This window comes from Ambystoma mexicanum, chromosome 10 (assembly GCF_040938575.1).
Source record: "Ambystoma mexicanum isolate Mex_15411 chromosome 10, UKY_AmexF1_1, whole genome shotgun sequence".
NCBI lineage: Eukaryota > Metazoa > Chordata > Amphibia > Caudata > Ambystomatidae > Ambystoma > Ambystoma mexicanum.
This window is the reverse complement of record NC_090932.1, coordinates 173440021-173455008: the sequence shown is the minus strand read 5'-3', so window position 1 is coordinate 173455008 and position 14988 is coordinate 173440021. Positions and strand designations below refer to the sequence as shown.

The 14988-nt window shown below is 45.8% G+C and overlaps 1 protein-coding gene across 1 annotated transcript in view; it reads right to left on the bottom strand.

The window, feature by feature from the left end:
* LOC138493148 (fish-egg lectin-like) overlaps positions 1-14988 on the bottom strand; it is a 262786-nt gene that overhangs the window by 80475 nt on the left and 167323 nt on the right. The window contains exon 3 of the mRNA XM_069620333.1: positions 11551-11869. Within this exon, the coding sequence (XP_069476434.1) occupies positions 11551-11869 (319 nt within the window). The remainder of the gene's footprint in view (positions 1-11550; positions 11870-14988) is intronic.

The window sequence follows — 14988 nt, the reverse complement described above, 5'->3', positions numbered from 1 at the left end:
AAAGTCAGACCTCGAATCGAAAGTGATGCGAGCGGATCAAGCCCAGTTTGGGCATGTTGGATTGTTTGAGCCTAAGCAGTAGGCAGGCGTTGAGTAGGGGTGAAAGCAGTCACTTGGTGTGGTAGAAAGGCAGCTCTTGAGGATGCAGGTCAGGGCAGTGCCAGGAATGCTTTGCAGTTGGCCAGCCAGAGGCAAGCTGCGTTGATGATTGACGGTCCAGCGGTTCGAGTCGGCGAGCAAAGGTCTGCAAAGTGGTGATCTTGGGTGCGTCGATGTGTGATAAATGTGGTGGTAATTCAAGAGCTAGCCTGACTAACTATGGTTATAACCCCTGTTTAGAGTTCGAGTATGAGTCTCCAGGATTCGGTTTGGGTCCCAACGTTGAGCAGTCACTTCAGGCCTAGCAGGTGATGAGTTTTAGCTAGGACACAATACAGTGTCGAGCTGGTTCAAAGTGCAAGCAAGTTTGAAGTGTTGGAGGAGTGCAGCAACCAGTGCCAGTGACTTACCTCTTGTTCCAGGTGCGGTGAACACAGAGGTATCGGTTTGGTGCAGTAGAAAAGGGAGCTTCAGCTGGTCTGGCCTTCCGGTTGCTGTGAGGCCCACTCAGGGAGACTGGAAGATAGGATGGTTCCATTCAGGGTCTGCTCTCCTAGCTCAGGAGATTCCGGTGTAGAGTGGTAGGTCCTGAACCACAACAGAGGTCACTCCTGATGTGCCCTGAGAGTGGGCAGAGAACAAATCTTTCTTCTGTCTTGGGTGATTCCTTCTTTACCTCAGGCTGTGAGCTTTGGAAAGAAAAACATTCCCAAGGGAAGTCCAGTGAGATCTTTTGAGTGAATCTGCAGTCTTAAATGATCTGAGAGGGTATGAGAGAATCTAAAGAAGAGGTGGGAGACCCTTCTTTTAAAGGCAAACATCCTCAGGTGATTGGACTAAAGCTAGCCTGCTATAGTGGTCCAGTCATTGCTCTAGAATGAAGTGGACTTTGCACTTCTGATGTCACACTCAAAGTGCTTTGCTTCAGAGGAAGTGGAGGGGACAGGAAAGAGAGAGAGGGAGAGCAGGAATCTATATGGTGGAAGCCTCCTTCCATTGACCAGAGCCCTCCTGCCTATCATAATCCCACCTCCTTCCCTTCTCACTGGGAATAAAGGCCTTTAGAGATGCAGCAACCTGGTGTGAGGCTACTCCTTTTGAATGGGTGTGCTCCATTGATGCCTCGGCCCTGGATAATTGCCTGCCGTGTGGCTGTCTCAGGCAGAGGGCGTTACTGCCCTCACAAAGATATCAAAGAGGAGGCACTGCCCTCTAGGTTCCTCTCCTGCCATTTGGTGGGCTACACAGGGCTTGAACAGAATACACATAACCTTCCACAGCGGAGATGACTCACAGGAGCTTACACATATGCAATATCAATTGGAATGTGGGAGCCGTGATCATTAGCAGTAACCATGACTGTGCCTAAACTCAGGCATACCTTAATTTTAGACATTATCCTGCCACCATTATGGGTTCCTTATGATCATCGTTGTTCGGGTAAATGGGTGCATATCTTAAATGCTGCCCCTGTGCGGCGGGGACTTCCCCGCGGCTGTCAAATGGGTATCTGACCTCTGGACCTGCTAGATGCCATGGGTAGAGCAGGAACTGCAAATAAGAATACTGATGCAGCAGGCCATGGATACATATTATGCGTTTGGCAGGGAGTTTACGAAAGGAGAAGCTGATCAGCAGATTACCTTTTGGGAGATGGAGCTACCGGCATCATTATATTATTCAATAAAAATCAAAAACAGCCAGGGTTTTGCACCCTTGCCAGATGCCAGATGGTAATTCCTCACACCAGGACATTCCTCACACCAGGACACCCAGATGTCCACAGGGAGCCAGTGTGCCTGTACATGACTCATAAATTCAGTTTATGGGCTAAGGAGCTAGCTGCTGAAAGCTCCAAATTAGGTGGTTACTTGGAGAACATCTCCCAGCATCTTAGAAGAATACAAGTACTACTTTTTACAGTTATTTCTCTGAAGAACCAAAATAACTTCAAGCCAGACTCATGACTTCGAGCCAAATGTTGAACCTCTATCGAAAAAGCCAATCTCATTGAACAGATCATCATTTGAGCTATCAATCTCTAGGTCAACACATGAAATCTAGAAAAATGCCAGGACACCAACAGTACATAGGAGTATTTTACAAAATGTTTGTGGTGCCTGTGCCCTAGTATATGATAGCATTGCAATTATAAAATACACTTTCATGTCACCTTGCTATTTGGGAGGCAACCAAGTGAATTGAGTGCAAATAAGTATTTGTGTATTATATATATTCTGCTGCAGGAGTCTTGTAGAAGGATCTGACGTGCTTTCAAACCCATTTAAACCATGTTTCTCATGTGCTTTGCCATGTACAGAATGTGCAACATCATTCCCCTGGTAACAGCACAGAGAGCAGTGTTAGATCTAAGTGCTCCATAAGCTGAGTGTGGTGACCAAGCCCAGTTCCATGAGAAGAGGGGCATTAGTTAGGCAGGAGACAGGGAGAAAGATAGATGCTGAGGGCATCTGTAACCATGCTCAACCTTCAACAGAAAGGATCTCTGACTTTTGGAATACTTCAAGTCCCCTTTCGCTAGGCAGTCCTAGGCCATCCAGTAGACTGTCCATCTCCTGTTTGGGCTACTGGGTAGAAGCGTTGTCGTTCTGCCTTTTGACTCAGGACTTCAGGGGGAACTTCAGGGCTCTTCAACTGTTGATGTAAGTAGACTTCCTGCAAGATATCGGCATCCCAGCGTCGACGGGTCCCGAGATAGAAGGTGGTCTTCAACCACGAAATCTGTGACGTTTGCTGTTGCTGTGCATCAGTGGCAATCACTGAAACCGGCTTTCCCATATCTAGTTGAGGATCCTGAAGAGTCCTGCATCAGAGTCTGCTGCATTGTTCTACAAGAAGAGGTTGCACACAGCTCCTGGACCTACCCAGAACTCTTCTTGCACCTTCAGCTCCTGGGCTACTTTGACTAAAACCAATGGCGGGCAAACTGACCTCTGCTGACCCTCCAATGACCGGCCAAGTCTGAGGAAAGAAAAGTGAGTATTGGTGGTAAGTTATAACAATACTTCATGAACCCCTATCTCCACCCTTTAAAAGTTGTAAAGAACCTTTATCTGTTTTACAATAGTTTGGTTTTGCCAACCCTTGTTGCAAAAGCCCTCCAAAAGCTATAACAGCATTTTACTCAACTGTAAACTCCTTGGACTACCCTTTAGTGATCACATCCACAGGACCCTGGCCCTAACTTTTTCCCAAACTCTTAGAGCTAATGGAAGCTTCTTGAACTGTTGGGCTCCATGCCCCATAAAATTTAAGGTTGGACTTTTTCAGTTAGGGTTGTTATTCTTGTGGACTGTTTGTGTATTAACTAATTACTTCCATTCCCTTCGAGGTATAATGGGGTGAATTGATTATTATACACTGATCAACTGTAATTGTGTATATGTGTTATACTATTTAGTATTGTGTGATATTATTACCTGTTCTAAGTCATTTTTGATAGTGTGTGTTTTTGGCCAATAATAAATAGAGTATTTTTGTACTTACCTGTCTAAGTGTAATCCTTGATTGCTCCTTGTGTGGACTCATTGTTGACCCCTGATCATACTCGCCTCTCCTGAGATTAAGCCTTGACCATTCTCCATGTTACCTTGATTGGTTTGGCTGAACTTCCAGAGTTTCTCTTGTTCACTATAACTTGGGTGGCCTCCTAAACTGTGTCCACCAGGCTAGAGATTAGAAATCCATGTTAACACCAGCCTTTTCAGGGATTGGAGAAGTATCATGTTGCAGGAGGCAGCCTTCGAACCTTTGATCTCCAGAAGTTTACCAGTGGGTGGCAGGATGAGGGAGAAAAGGGCCACATTGCTGGACTTGGTATATTCTGAGGGATATTCAAATGCATGATGGGTGTTCTATGGACATTATGATGTGGCCTTAGTCAAGGGCAGCGACTGAACCACAGACTCTAAGACAATGTAAGCTTCTCACCCACCTGTAGGATAGCTGAATCTGCCTATTTGTCTATTTCTAATTGTGCTTTAAAAAGTATGCTCACTAATCACCTTTTGGGAAATTGAATGTGCCTTGCTATTACTGCCTAACCTGTATTGCTGGCTGTGTTTTAAAAAGTATGTCGTTAATTTGCCTGTAGGAACATCAAAGCTGCCTATCTGCGAAATCTGTTTGCATAAAAAATGTATCCTTCCCTCTCCCTTGTGACTGTCAAAGTTAACTATTGGCCTGATATTTCCCCGTGGCTAGTGGATTGTGCTCTGCAGTGCACCCCTTCCCCTCCCTCCTTTCTCCACCTGTCTCCTCAATGGTGCTCTCAATCTCCCCCATCTTTTCTAATTGCTTCTCTATCATCTATCCTACCCCTCTGACTAAGACTGGAATGAAAAAGTTCAAGAAGGATCTCCTGGTCTCCAACCCTGGCCTGTCCATTGCTGACACCTATGTCAACGCCACCTCCAGGCAGACGCTCACTGATATCCTCTTATTCATTCCTGCTCCAGCCCTTTGGGTCACTCACATGATCTCTATACTCTGCCCTGTCTCCTCCTCTCCCATTAATGGTGACACCTGTTGGGAGGTTCTCTTGGCATCCTTCCTCTCCTCCAGGGTTTTCATTAATGTGGATCAGAATGACACTATCATGGCCATGGGCCCTCAGCCCAACCTCCTCCTTCGAGATAGGCGTCTCCAGTCTCTCACTACCTTCTTCCTCCCTTCTCCCACCTCTCCTCTCTCTGTCATCCCCCTGGCCTCTCTGCCATCTCTGACGGGTACCACACTTCTGTACTCCTCCTTGGAAGACCTTCAAAAGCGTCAACCTGCTCCACTTAGCTACCCTCAACTCTTGCTCTGCTGTCAAGCACTCCTCTGACATCTGCCTTCTCCATGAGGACCTTGATCTAGATGCCTTCCCTCTCACTGGGACATGGTTCACGGAGAGCTATGTTACAAGATCCTCTCTAAACCCAGGCTTAACAGGCCTGTGGGTGAAGTGGTCCTCATCTTCCCCGAGTGGCTCCCTGCTACTATCATACCTACTCAGTCCTACTCTCTTTAGAATTCCTTGTCTGCGGACTCAATGTCTCCCCTGGCCTCTCTCTAACTCTGGCCATCAGCTACAGGCCCCCTGGTCAGGTGTAACACTTCCTCTCTGAATGGGCTGACCTCACCTCCTCTTTCGTGACCGCCTCCTCCAAGCTTCTCATCATTGCAGACTTCAATATTCACCTCGACTCCCATGATGCAGCCTCTGGGTCTTTCTGCAACCTCTGTGACTCTCTGTCCCTCTCCATTCTTCCCTCTGGTTCGACGCACTCTAACAGACAACATCTGGATGCTATCATCTCCTCAGATCTCCTCATCTGCAACCCTCTCATTATTCCACTTTCCTGGTCTGATCATGCCCTCCTTTCCTTTGACATGGACCTCCTTGGTCTTCCAGCTAAGCCTTCTCCCACATTGCCAGCCTTCTTCTCCCTCATTCGACTGATGAAGTGAGTGTCAGCTGCCACTTTTGCTGTCACCTTCACACCCCCTCCTAGTGCTTCCACTGACTCTCACTTAGACTCCTCCCTACCCTTCAACTCTCCTTCTCAAACAATCTGGATATCCTTTCCCATGTCATGAGGATCCGCCTGAAGCCTGCCTCCAAGTGCAATTCCTGGTATGACTCTGATCTGGCTGATTTGAAATGCAAGTGCAGAGCTGCTGAGCGGAAGTGGCAGGCCTCGAGCACATCCTCTGACAAACTGGCCTGCCGCTTGCTCCAAAGGCAATACAAACTCTCCATCTGCTTGAAGAAGAGGGCCTATGTCCAAGCCCTCATCTCTGCGGCCACTAACAAAATGGCAGAACTTTTCGAAATCTGCAAAGAAATAGCCAACCCTCCTGCAGTCTCCACTTCTCCTCTGTCTTCCCTGGCCATCTGCACTTCTCTGGCCGCTCACTTTATTTCTAAACCTCAGGACATCTTGTCCTCACTCTCCTCTACTCCACACCCTTCTCCCTCACCCTCTATCAGGCCTCTCTTGGCCCCCTTTTCTCCTCCACTCATACTCTCCTCCTTCTCTCCCATAACACCCGATGACGTTTCTAGACAAGTCCGCTCTATGAAAGTCTCAACCAAACAGGTCCTCCCCTGCTCCTCCAGAACTATCAAGGACAACATTGTCTCCCTAACTCCAGCCTTGGCCGATTTCTGCAATCACTCCTTTGCCACTGGATCCTTTCACTCACTCCTCAAGCACTCCCATGTGCCCAAAAAGCTTTCTGCCGACCCTGCTGTACGGCAAACTATCACCCATCTCCATTACCCACTTCTTGGGCAAACTCCTGGAGAAGCTGGCCATCTCCCAGCTTATTCACCAAACTGAATCTGTTGGTTGTCTCCATGATCACCAGTTTGGCTTCAGAGCTGCCAGAGGCAAGTAAATTGCTCTCCTGACACCCATGAAGACTTGCTCTCTAATCTCGATTCCAGCTCCCCCTGTGTTCTCATCCTTCTTGACCTTTCCTCTGCCTTTGATACAGTCAATCATGCCACCACGATAAATCGGCTTTGTGATACCCTTGGCATCACAGACCTGGCTCTGGATTGGATGACCTCATTCCTCTCTGACCCTCCCTCCCAAGTTCAATTGGCCCTTTCCTCTCCACCATCTCACTCTCCACATGTGGTGTCCCTCAGGGTTCTTTCCTCTCAGCCTGGCTCTTCAATATCTACATGCCCCCCCAGCTCATCTGATTTCCACCTCCTCTTCTAACTTTCAGTGTCATGCTGATGACACGCAGCTTTCTTTCAAACTACTCCTCCTCTTCATCTTCTCACATTCCTGACTGCCTGTCTGCTATTCAGACATGGTGCACTACTAACGAACTCTGCCTTAATGCCAGTAAGACTGAGATCCTTCTCATTGGGACCTGTGCTCCCTCTTTCCCTCCTACACTACAGCCACCCTTCTTGGGCCCCATTCCCTCACCCTTGTGTGAAGCAAAAAACCTTGGTGTTATCTTCGACTCCTCCCACATCATGGACCTGGTCAAGAAGGCCCATTTTCAGCTACACCTCCTAAGAGTATTCTCCTCTTCCTCACCTTCCCTCAGAAACTCAATGCCTCTTCATCAATCCACTAACTCTTCCCTTCACCCCCTTAAACTGATCCAGAATAGGACTGCAAGACTTATCCTTGGCCTTAAGCCCAGGGACCACATCTCTTCAGCACTTAAATCTCTCTACTGGCTCCTGGTTGCTGCAAAAATCAAATTCAAGACCCTCTGCATAATCCACAAGGCTTTCTGGGGCCTGGGGCCACGCTATATACAACTCTCCCTCCCTAAATACCTCCCCACTAGAGCCCTTCACTCGTCTAGCTCTAACTCTTTGCCAATCAGACATTTTTCCAAGCTCAGATTGGGGGGTATATCTCTTTCTCTTCCGCAGGTGCCTCGCTCTGGAATGGCCTCCCTGCCCCTCTCAGACTTGAGTCAGATCTCCTTAAGTTCCCAAAGCTCCTCAAGACCCTCCTATACTCTTCTTCATCCCCATTCCCCCTCTCCTGCTAATGTCCCCTCTGCTTGAGACTGGTGGCCTGGCTCCTTCAGAGTCTCATAGGGTGCTAGGACCTCCCCCTCCCAGTCTACCTCTTCACGTATTCTCCCGCCCCACCCACACCCAACGCTTATCCTGCACTTGCCCTCACAGGCCCCCTTAGCTGATCGACTTACACCCATATAGCCCTCCGGCCCCTCTACCTGCACTTAGTTTGTGGAACCCCACCCCTTCCTTCTCTTCTCCCCCTAGCCCTGTCCACCTGGACTCCCTGACAATCTCCTTCTCATGGGCCCATCTACCCAGCTCCCGTACTTCCCCACCTCCCTTGCCCATGCACTTCTCGCTACTGCACTTTCACAATCTGAATGTCGTGTGGACTATTAGGATCGCTACTCTCCTCCTTCCGCCACCCCTTCTGCCTTGCTGCGCCTTGAAATCCTTGTGTTTAGGCACCCTACAAATCAACAATAAATAAATAAATAAAATGTGAGAGTGTAGTGTGGTTCACTTTAGCAAATTGGTACATGCTGTAAGTTCTTTATTTGGTCAAAGAACTTTTTTAGGGAAAAAGAATTCCATCAAAGTAAATGCATATAAATAACACCAAAGTACTGTAACACAAGAAAAAGACACAATCGTCAACAAACATTTAAAATCATAGAAAAAAAGGCAAATATTAGAAGACACAAATATAAAAAGAAATAAAATCCAATTATGCTGTAAAATTGGTGATCCCTCATAAAAACGAATTACAAAATAACGAGACTGAAAACGCAGACACTTTTTGATCAAATGTTTTGATTTTCTTTCCCTGTTTTAAGCAAATAAATGTATGGGGTAAGGGAATAAAATAAGGAAGGAAGTTGTGGGGGATGCAGGGGTCTCCCCCCACATTATTCTTTAAAAAGTGCACACAAAAAACATGCCTTTTTCAGCCTCGTTATTTTAACTTAGGTATTCCATTGTAGAACCATAACATTCAGCCAGTCTTTGCATTATTTTGGAACTCGCCACATATAAGTAAGTAATGTCCAGGCTTCCAGTGGTGGATCAGCCATCAATAGACAAATAAGGCAGGTCTACATTGCATTAGACCCATTTGGCAAATGAGTGGTTCTATTCCTGATAGAATTGCCAATAAGACAAAGGAATACACGTCTATAATGTCCTCAAGTGCACTGTTCCAAGGAGGACAATGTTCCTCAATCGCATTACCAGTGTTGGGTGTAGTCAGTCCATAAATGCTCTTAAAGGCAGAACATTAAGTCTGGCTCTGGTTAGCAGTAACTGGCCAAATCTATATCTAGTCCAGGTCAGTTTTTAAGAGTTTTTTCCAGTTGTTAATATAAAATGTGCTTGATTAGGAGGTTTACACAATTCAATCAGTTCCCAATTCATCATTAACCTGGATTTAATGTTCACTATAAGATTAAATTGGTTTGAAGTGGAGTTAGCAGCTAGGTTGGCAAAGCAATCGGGATGATTTGCCAAACTTAATAGCCTACATTATGACTCCAGCGGTAGCCGTGCCAGTAAAAACGGCAGGTTGCCGCCAGAGCCATGTTTTTTTCCTGGTGCCTGGCAATGGGGAATCACCAGGGCATTACATGCACGGCGGTCCCTACGGCCAGGCGCCGGAAAAAGAAACTCCCCATTCCTTTTCGGGTCCCATTGGATTCAATGGGAACGGGGAGGGCGGATGCAGCAGCAATGTGTGCAACAGTGCGGGTGCATCCGTCAAAGTCTGTGGGCGGGTGCCGCTCCGCCCGCCAGGTCAGACCTTGCGGGCAGAAGGGCATCCCGCCCGCAAACTTGTACTCTGCTGGTCCGGTAACAACGGTGCCGGTACCTCACCAGCACCATTGTTACCGCAACTGGCAGGGTTATAACGAGGCCCAATGACTTTTTTGAGAACTTGCAGCCATGGAAAACACAGGAAATGTGCCTCTGATCTTAAAATATGTTCCAAAATTAAGTGCGTTAAAATGTTTTTTCTCAACCAGAACTTGACAGGTTCTAATGATAATTCGTCTTCAAGGTAGATTAAGCCTAGTTCAGCCTGAACTGAAAATGTTGCTGCTGAGCTAGGTAGGCCAAGTATACTCTTCAGAAAGCCCTTCTCTACTATTTGTAAGCTTGACACCCCAGAATAAGCCCTCAATCCCACCCTATATTTTAAAATAGATGTTACTTTGGCCTTATATCCTCTGATTAAGATCACAAACGGTTGACATAAAAGAAAAATGAACAAATCGAAGCAAGCATCCAAGTGCTTGAATCATTTTTGTTTTCTGGTTGCTAATATGTGTAGCTCTATTGAATCTGGGTGTGAAGGTATATCCCAAATAGTCATAGCTGGTAGTAGACTTAATAGTTTCGCTCCCAACCCTAAAAACAGGTAACTTAAGTTTCTTATTACCAGCCAGACACGCCATTATGGCTCACTTGGAAGCGTTGATTGCCCAGTCCAGGCCTTGCATGAACTCAACATATGCATCGATTTGACGCTGTAAGAAATGCAGAGTGCATGCCGCAAGTACCGTATTGTCTGCGTAAGTTAAGACCAGTAATGGTATTCCTCCTAGGTGTGGAACATCGGTCTTGCATCCTACTAGATAGTTCTGGAGGTTAGTAACAAAAAGAAAAAATAGCAGCAGTACAAGAGCAAAACCTGCCAGACGCCTGTGCGTACTGTGACTAGCGAGATACAATGGCAATTCAGGCCAGAACACACACACGCGTTGTTTGTTTATTTGTTTATTTATTTGGTAATGCGCACCAAACCCTTATGTAGCTTTGTTGCCAACGTGGAATGAGAACAATATGCTAAATCCGCTGGGCACCCCATATTCGACAGTATGGGCCAAAGCTTAGCTCGGTTTACTTTGTTGAACGCAGTGCGGACAATCATGAAGGTCACAGATATAGTTTCGCTCTCACTGTAACTCCTATTGGAGATAATCAAATACAAGTTTAGTAATTGCTCTGAAGTTTCAAGGCCTTCACGAAAGTCCAATTACTGCTAGTAGGTTGTTACTAAGTACCCAGCACTGTAATCTACTTACTACACCTCTGACAAATATTTTAAAAGAGGAATCCAGGAGCGATATCGGTCTAAAAGAGGCCATAGTTTCTCAGACTCTTTTTTGGAATAGGACAAATAACTGCTTAATTCCAGCACCCAGGTAAGTATCTCACAAAACACATGTTATTTACCATTTGCTAAAACACACTGGAGTTTGTAATCATGGCTACTCTGCAAAGATCAACCCACACGTGTTCTTCATATTTCAGATTTACGTGTAGCTAACATTTTATTATATTGAGAGTGGATTTCACAATTGCAGCAGATCACTAGTTGGACCTTGCAGTGCCTGGGCCAAATTCTTTTCTGCATGACCACATGTATGTCAGACCAGCCATTACTATGGTGCTGTGGATGTGTTCTAGTGGTTTTATGGAAAGAAGATGATAGGCTCTTCAATAAAGTTTAGTCAAGTTACCTAAGTTAATGATTTCATGATTTTGTACCTGCAAGCCTTCAATACCTATATCCTATATCCTCCCTATATCGTCTATCTTAGGATAGCTCAGGGGCAACGTGTTCTTCCTTGGAAGCAAAACGACACGAAGCAACACAGGTTCGATCCACGGGTCCGTGCTTAGAAACCTCTGGGTCTTAAGCGCGTTATAAATAACCAATCATACCATATCAATACACAGATATTCGCAAAAACAACGGTATCTTCTAATGCGGCCCAGCGATGCTGCATCTACATTTTAATGTCAGCGTGGAGATGGAGTGGAGAGAAAAAAACTCATGGCTTTTGTGATGAGACGTGGTATTAGTCAGAAGCACAGTACGTTCGGAAGTGCCTATAGTCCCTTTTGTGGGGGGCATACATACATTGCATGCACCTTACCTTCGTAATGCCGTGCCTTGTCTTGTCACACCATAGACAGACCCATCAGTGCCAACTTCGATGACTGATAGTTTGCCTGGCACATGCTGCCATCCTGTGCCTACACAAGAACCTGGGCTGACACCCAGGCGGAAATGAATGTCATCCGTAGAGTTTAATGCCCAGCATCCAAGGGGTCCACAGCTGTAGTAACTCATTCTTCCTCCAATTTCTGGCCAATTGAATGCTAAATTTGGGCTGCTCAAGCAGAATACGCCCTGGTTCGCATTGACTCCAGCTAAATATTGGACCCCGCCAGCATCTATTTGCATCAGTCCGCCTAAAAACGACAAGAGAATAGGGATTCAGAAAATAGAAGGGTGTTCCCACTTGGTATGAGCCGGCAAAAGGGGACAATTACACAGGCAGGTTTGATCAAATCAGGACACTTTGATAAAGATCACCCAGAATCAGAAAAATCAATTGTGCAGTTCCTCTTTGTCTTGGCCATGCATTCCTCTGGGCTGTGAGAAGGGTCTCTGTGCCTGGGTTCCAGTATGCACTTCTCAGTTCTATAGAGCATTGCAAATATAGATTAAAGCGTGGTATGCAGTGCTCCAAATAAGATTTTGATGAGAGTATTTTACTCCCTATTTTTTTAAAGTTGGGAGTTAACATCATTTTTTCAGGGGCATAAAAATGTAAGTCTAATTCCCAATGGGAGTATTTTATAAGTGAGTGAAAATATGTTTTAACTGGAAACCGGAAATGTTTTTGTGATCACTATTTCTTTGCACCTAGTTATCCATGCAGATTAAAAGATACATGTTTACTTCTTCTGATCCCCATGGCACTACGGGCAGTACTAGTCCACATATATCCATGCGGCTGTGTGGGTGACAGCAGGGGTACACGGTCCTATGTACCAGTTTCTTATTGTTTGTTGGGATTATTTCTATTCCCTATTTTAATTCTTTGGGAGTATTTGCTGATACACCTCTTATCTGTAGGGCTGCTGGTAAGAGGTGTCCCTTACAGGCCAAATTCTGTCCACTGATACCTTTACGGAGCATCCTCCATAAACCTTCCCAGTGGAGGGAATGTGCTGTGAGGTCATCAGTCTCGATGGTCTATCGACAGCCACCAATTGGAACTCAGTTTAAATACAAGTGGCACTATTTGAGCAAGCATGCATATTATTAATTAAACCACTCAAATTAAATAGAATGATAAAACAGAAAGTATGCAGAGATAGTAGGAACATGTCTGAAATACAGATGCTTCTAGCCAGCAAATCATCAATCTATTAATAGCCTTATAACAATCATGAATGTGTAAACTTCCAGCTTTGCACCATTAATATCTGACAATGCACACTTAGTGGTTGAACAGATGAATTAGAAACAAAACTATATCTATTCATTCACAACATATACATCAGACTGATTTTCTATACTCTGGCCTTGGGGACAGATGTATAGAAGGCCAACCTATATTGTGACAGTAACAACTCTGGGAAGCTGTAGCCAAACCAGTTTAGGTGGCAGTGACAGGGGGTTTAGGCTAAGTTCTTCAGAGGCAGTGAGCTTGTAAGGGGTCCACAATGAGATCACACAATGGGAGTCACAGATTACACTTAGACGGGATGTATACAAATGCAGTTATTTATTTAAGGCCAAAACACACTATAGAAAAATGTCTATTGGCAGGTAGACTTATCACACAACACCTTAAAACTAAATACATATATACATTCACTGTGTTATAGGGCATAATGCATATCAGAAACTCCTGAAAAGGGAAGGTTAGACAAGTATTAGGCACTTATGGTCCACAGAGATGATCCCTAACTAAAATTGTCCATCACTAAGTTGCCTGGGGTCTTATGCCCAATAGTTCAGGTTAAAGTTCCACAGAAGTTAGAAGGCAGGAAATAATGCAGGTAGGGTCTCTGGGGTCCAGTGAAGGGTTCTTAGCGGTAGGGTTCAAGTTAGTCTAATGCCCAAAAGTAGCCAACAGTCAGATGTCTTGCACAAGCAAGCAATGGCAAAGCCAATACTGTTATAAATAAGGTTTATTATAAGTCTACTGACTTATAATGAGAGTTTAGGTGTAGGTTAGAAGCTCTGTAACTTACCCCCGTACTCTGATTGTTCCCCAGACTTAGCAGAACAAAGGAAGAGGGTCCGTCGTTGCTTTTCCCCGCTGAAAGTCATAGTCCTCGATTTACAGGGGTTGTAGGTTCGAGCTGATCTCCAGTTGGTGTCTTTCACTGTTGCAAGGATTCTCGATTGAAGAATTCAGCAAAACCTGATGCAGTACCCCTATCAGCACTGGACTCGTGTCAGGTAAGCTATTTCGGACTGTAGTACCACAGCAGGGCGATGCAAAAGGACTCGGCAGCTGCGGTTGGACTTTCCTTCCTATCTCGGGTCCCCCCAATGCTAAGACACCAACATTTTGCAGGAGGTAGTCTCGTAGGACCAGCTGTGGATCCCCTGGGATTTAGGCATAAACTCGATACGGTGATGCCGGCAGTATGGTAGCCCAAAAACGAAGCTGATGAGCCACAGGACGGTTCCAGGGCACTTCTGAAGGCTTCCTTTGGCAGGGCACCGAACAGACATTGGGAATGGATGGTTCCTCCACTCCAAGGCTCACAGCTCCTTCGCAGGACTACTAAAGATCGCAAGCAAGACAATGTTGGTTGCCAGGCCTCCTTCAGTCAGGTCTCAGGATTCTTCAGGTTTCTCCAGGATCTCTCAAGAATTGGTGCAGGGGTCCTCTTCTTATCCTAAAAGTCAGGTAAGAGCTGCCGCCCTCACTAGACAATAGCAGGACTAGCCGACACACACACACCCCAGCAGTGGTCCAATCAAGACCACTGGTGGGAACATTCATGCATACCATTCAGACACACTGAAACCAGTTTGTGGATTGGGGTCAGACAGACCCAGCCCACATCCTGCCAGCAAACGCACACAGCCCTCCAGTAGCCCGCCAAAAGCTCCTGCTTTCCCGGGCAATGGAAGTCCTAAGAATGATTTTCCTGGCCTCTCAGGCCAGGAAGAAGGCTAAAGAGCAAGATGGCAAATGGACAGGCGAAAAATCTTGTGGCATGGCCATGTTTGACCAGTAGCCACAGTTAATAGCCAAACGCAGTAAACGCGGTAAAGCTAAAACGAAAATCTCCCAAAAGTAGGGAAAAGTCACTGCTGCCACCAGTCTATCCTTTTAGCACAGCTAGAGTAACCAAAAATCCTCTGAGTGTTAGTTTAGGGCAAAACAAAAATGCACTCCATTGTACTGCCGTGTAAGCTGTTGTTCACAATGATAGAAAGTCACCACAAGTGATACAGAAGTAACCAAAAGTAGTAACATAATAACATGATTAAGGGAAACAATGTTTCCCAGTACTGACAGCCTGAAGGACATGTCAGTTTCCCTATGACATATGAG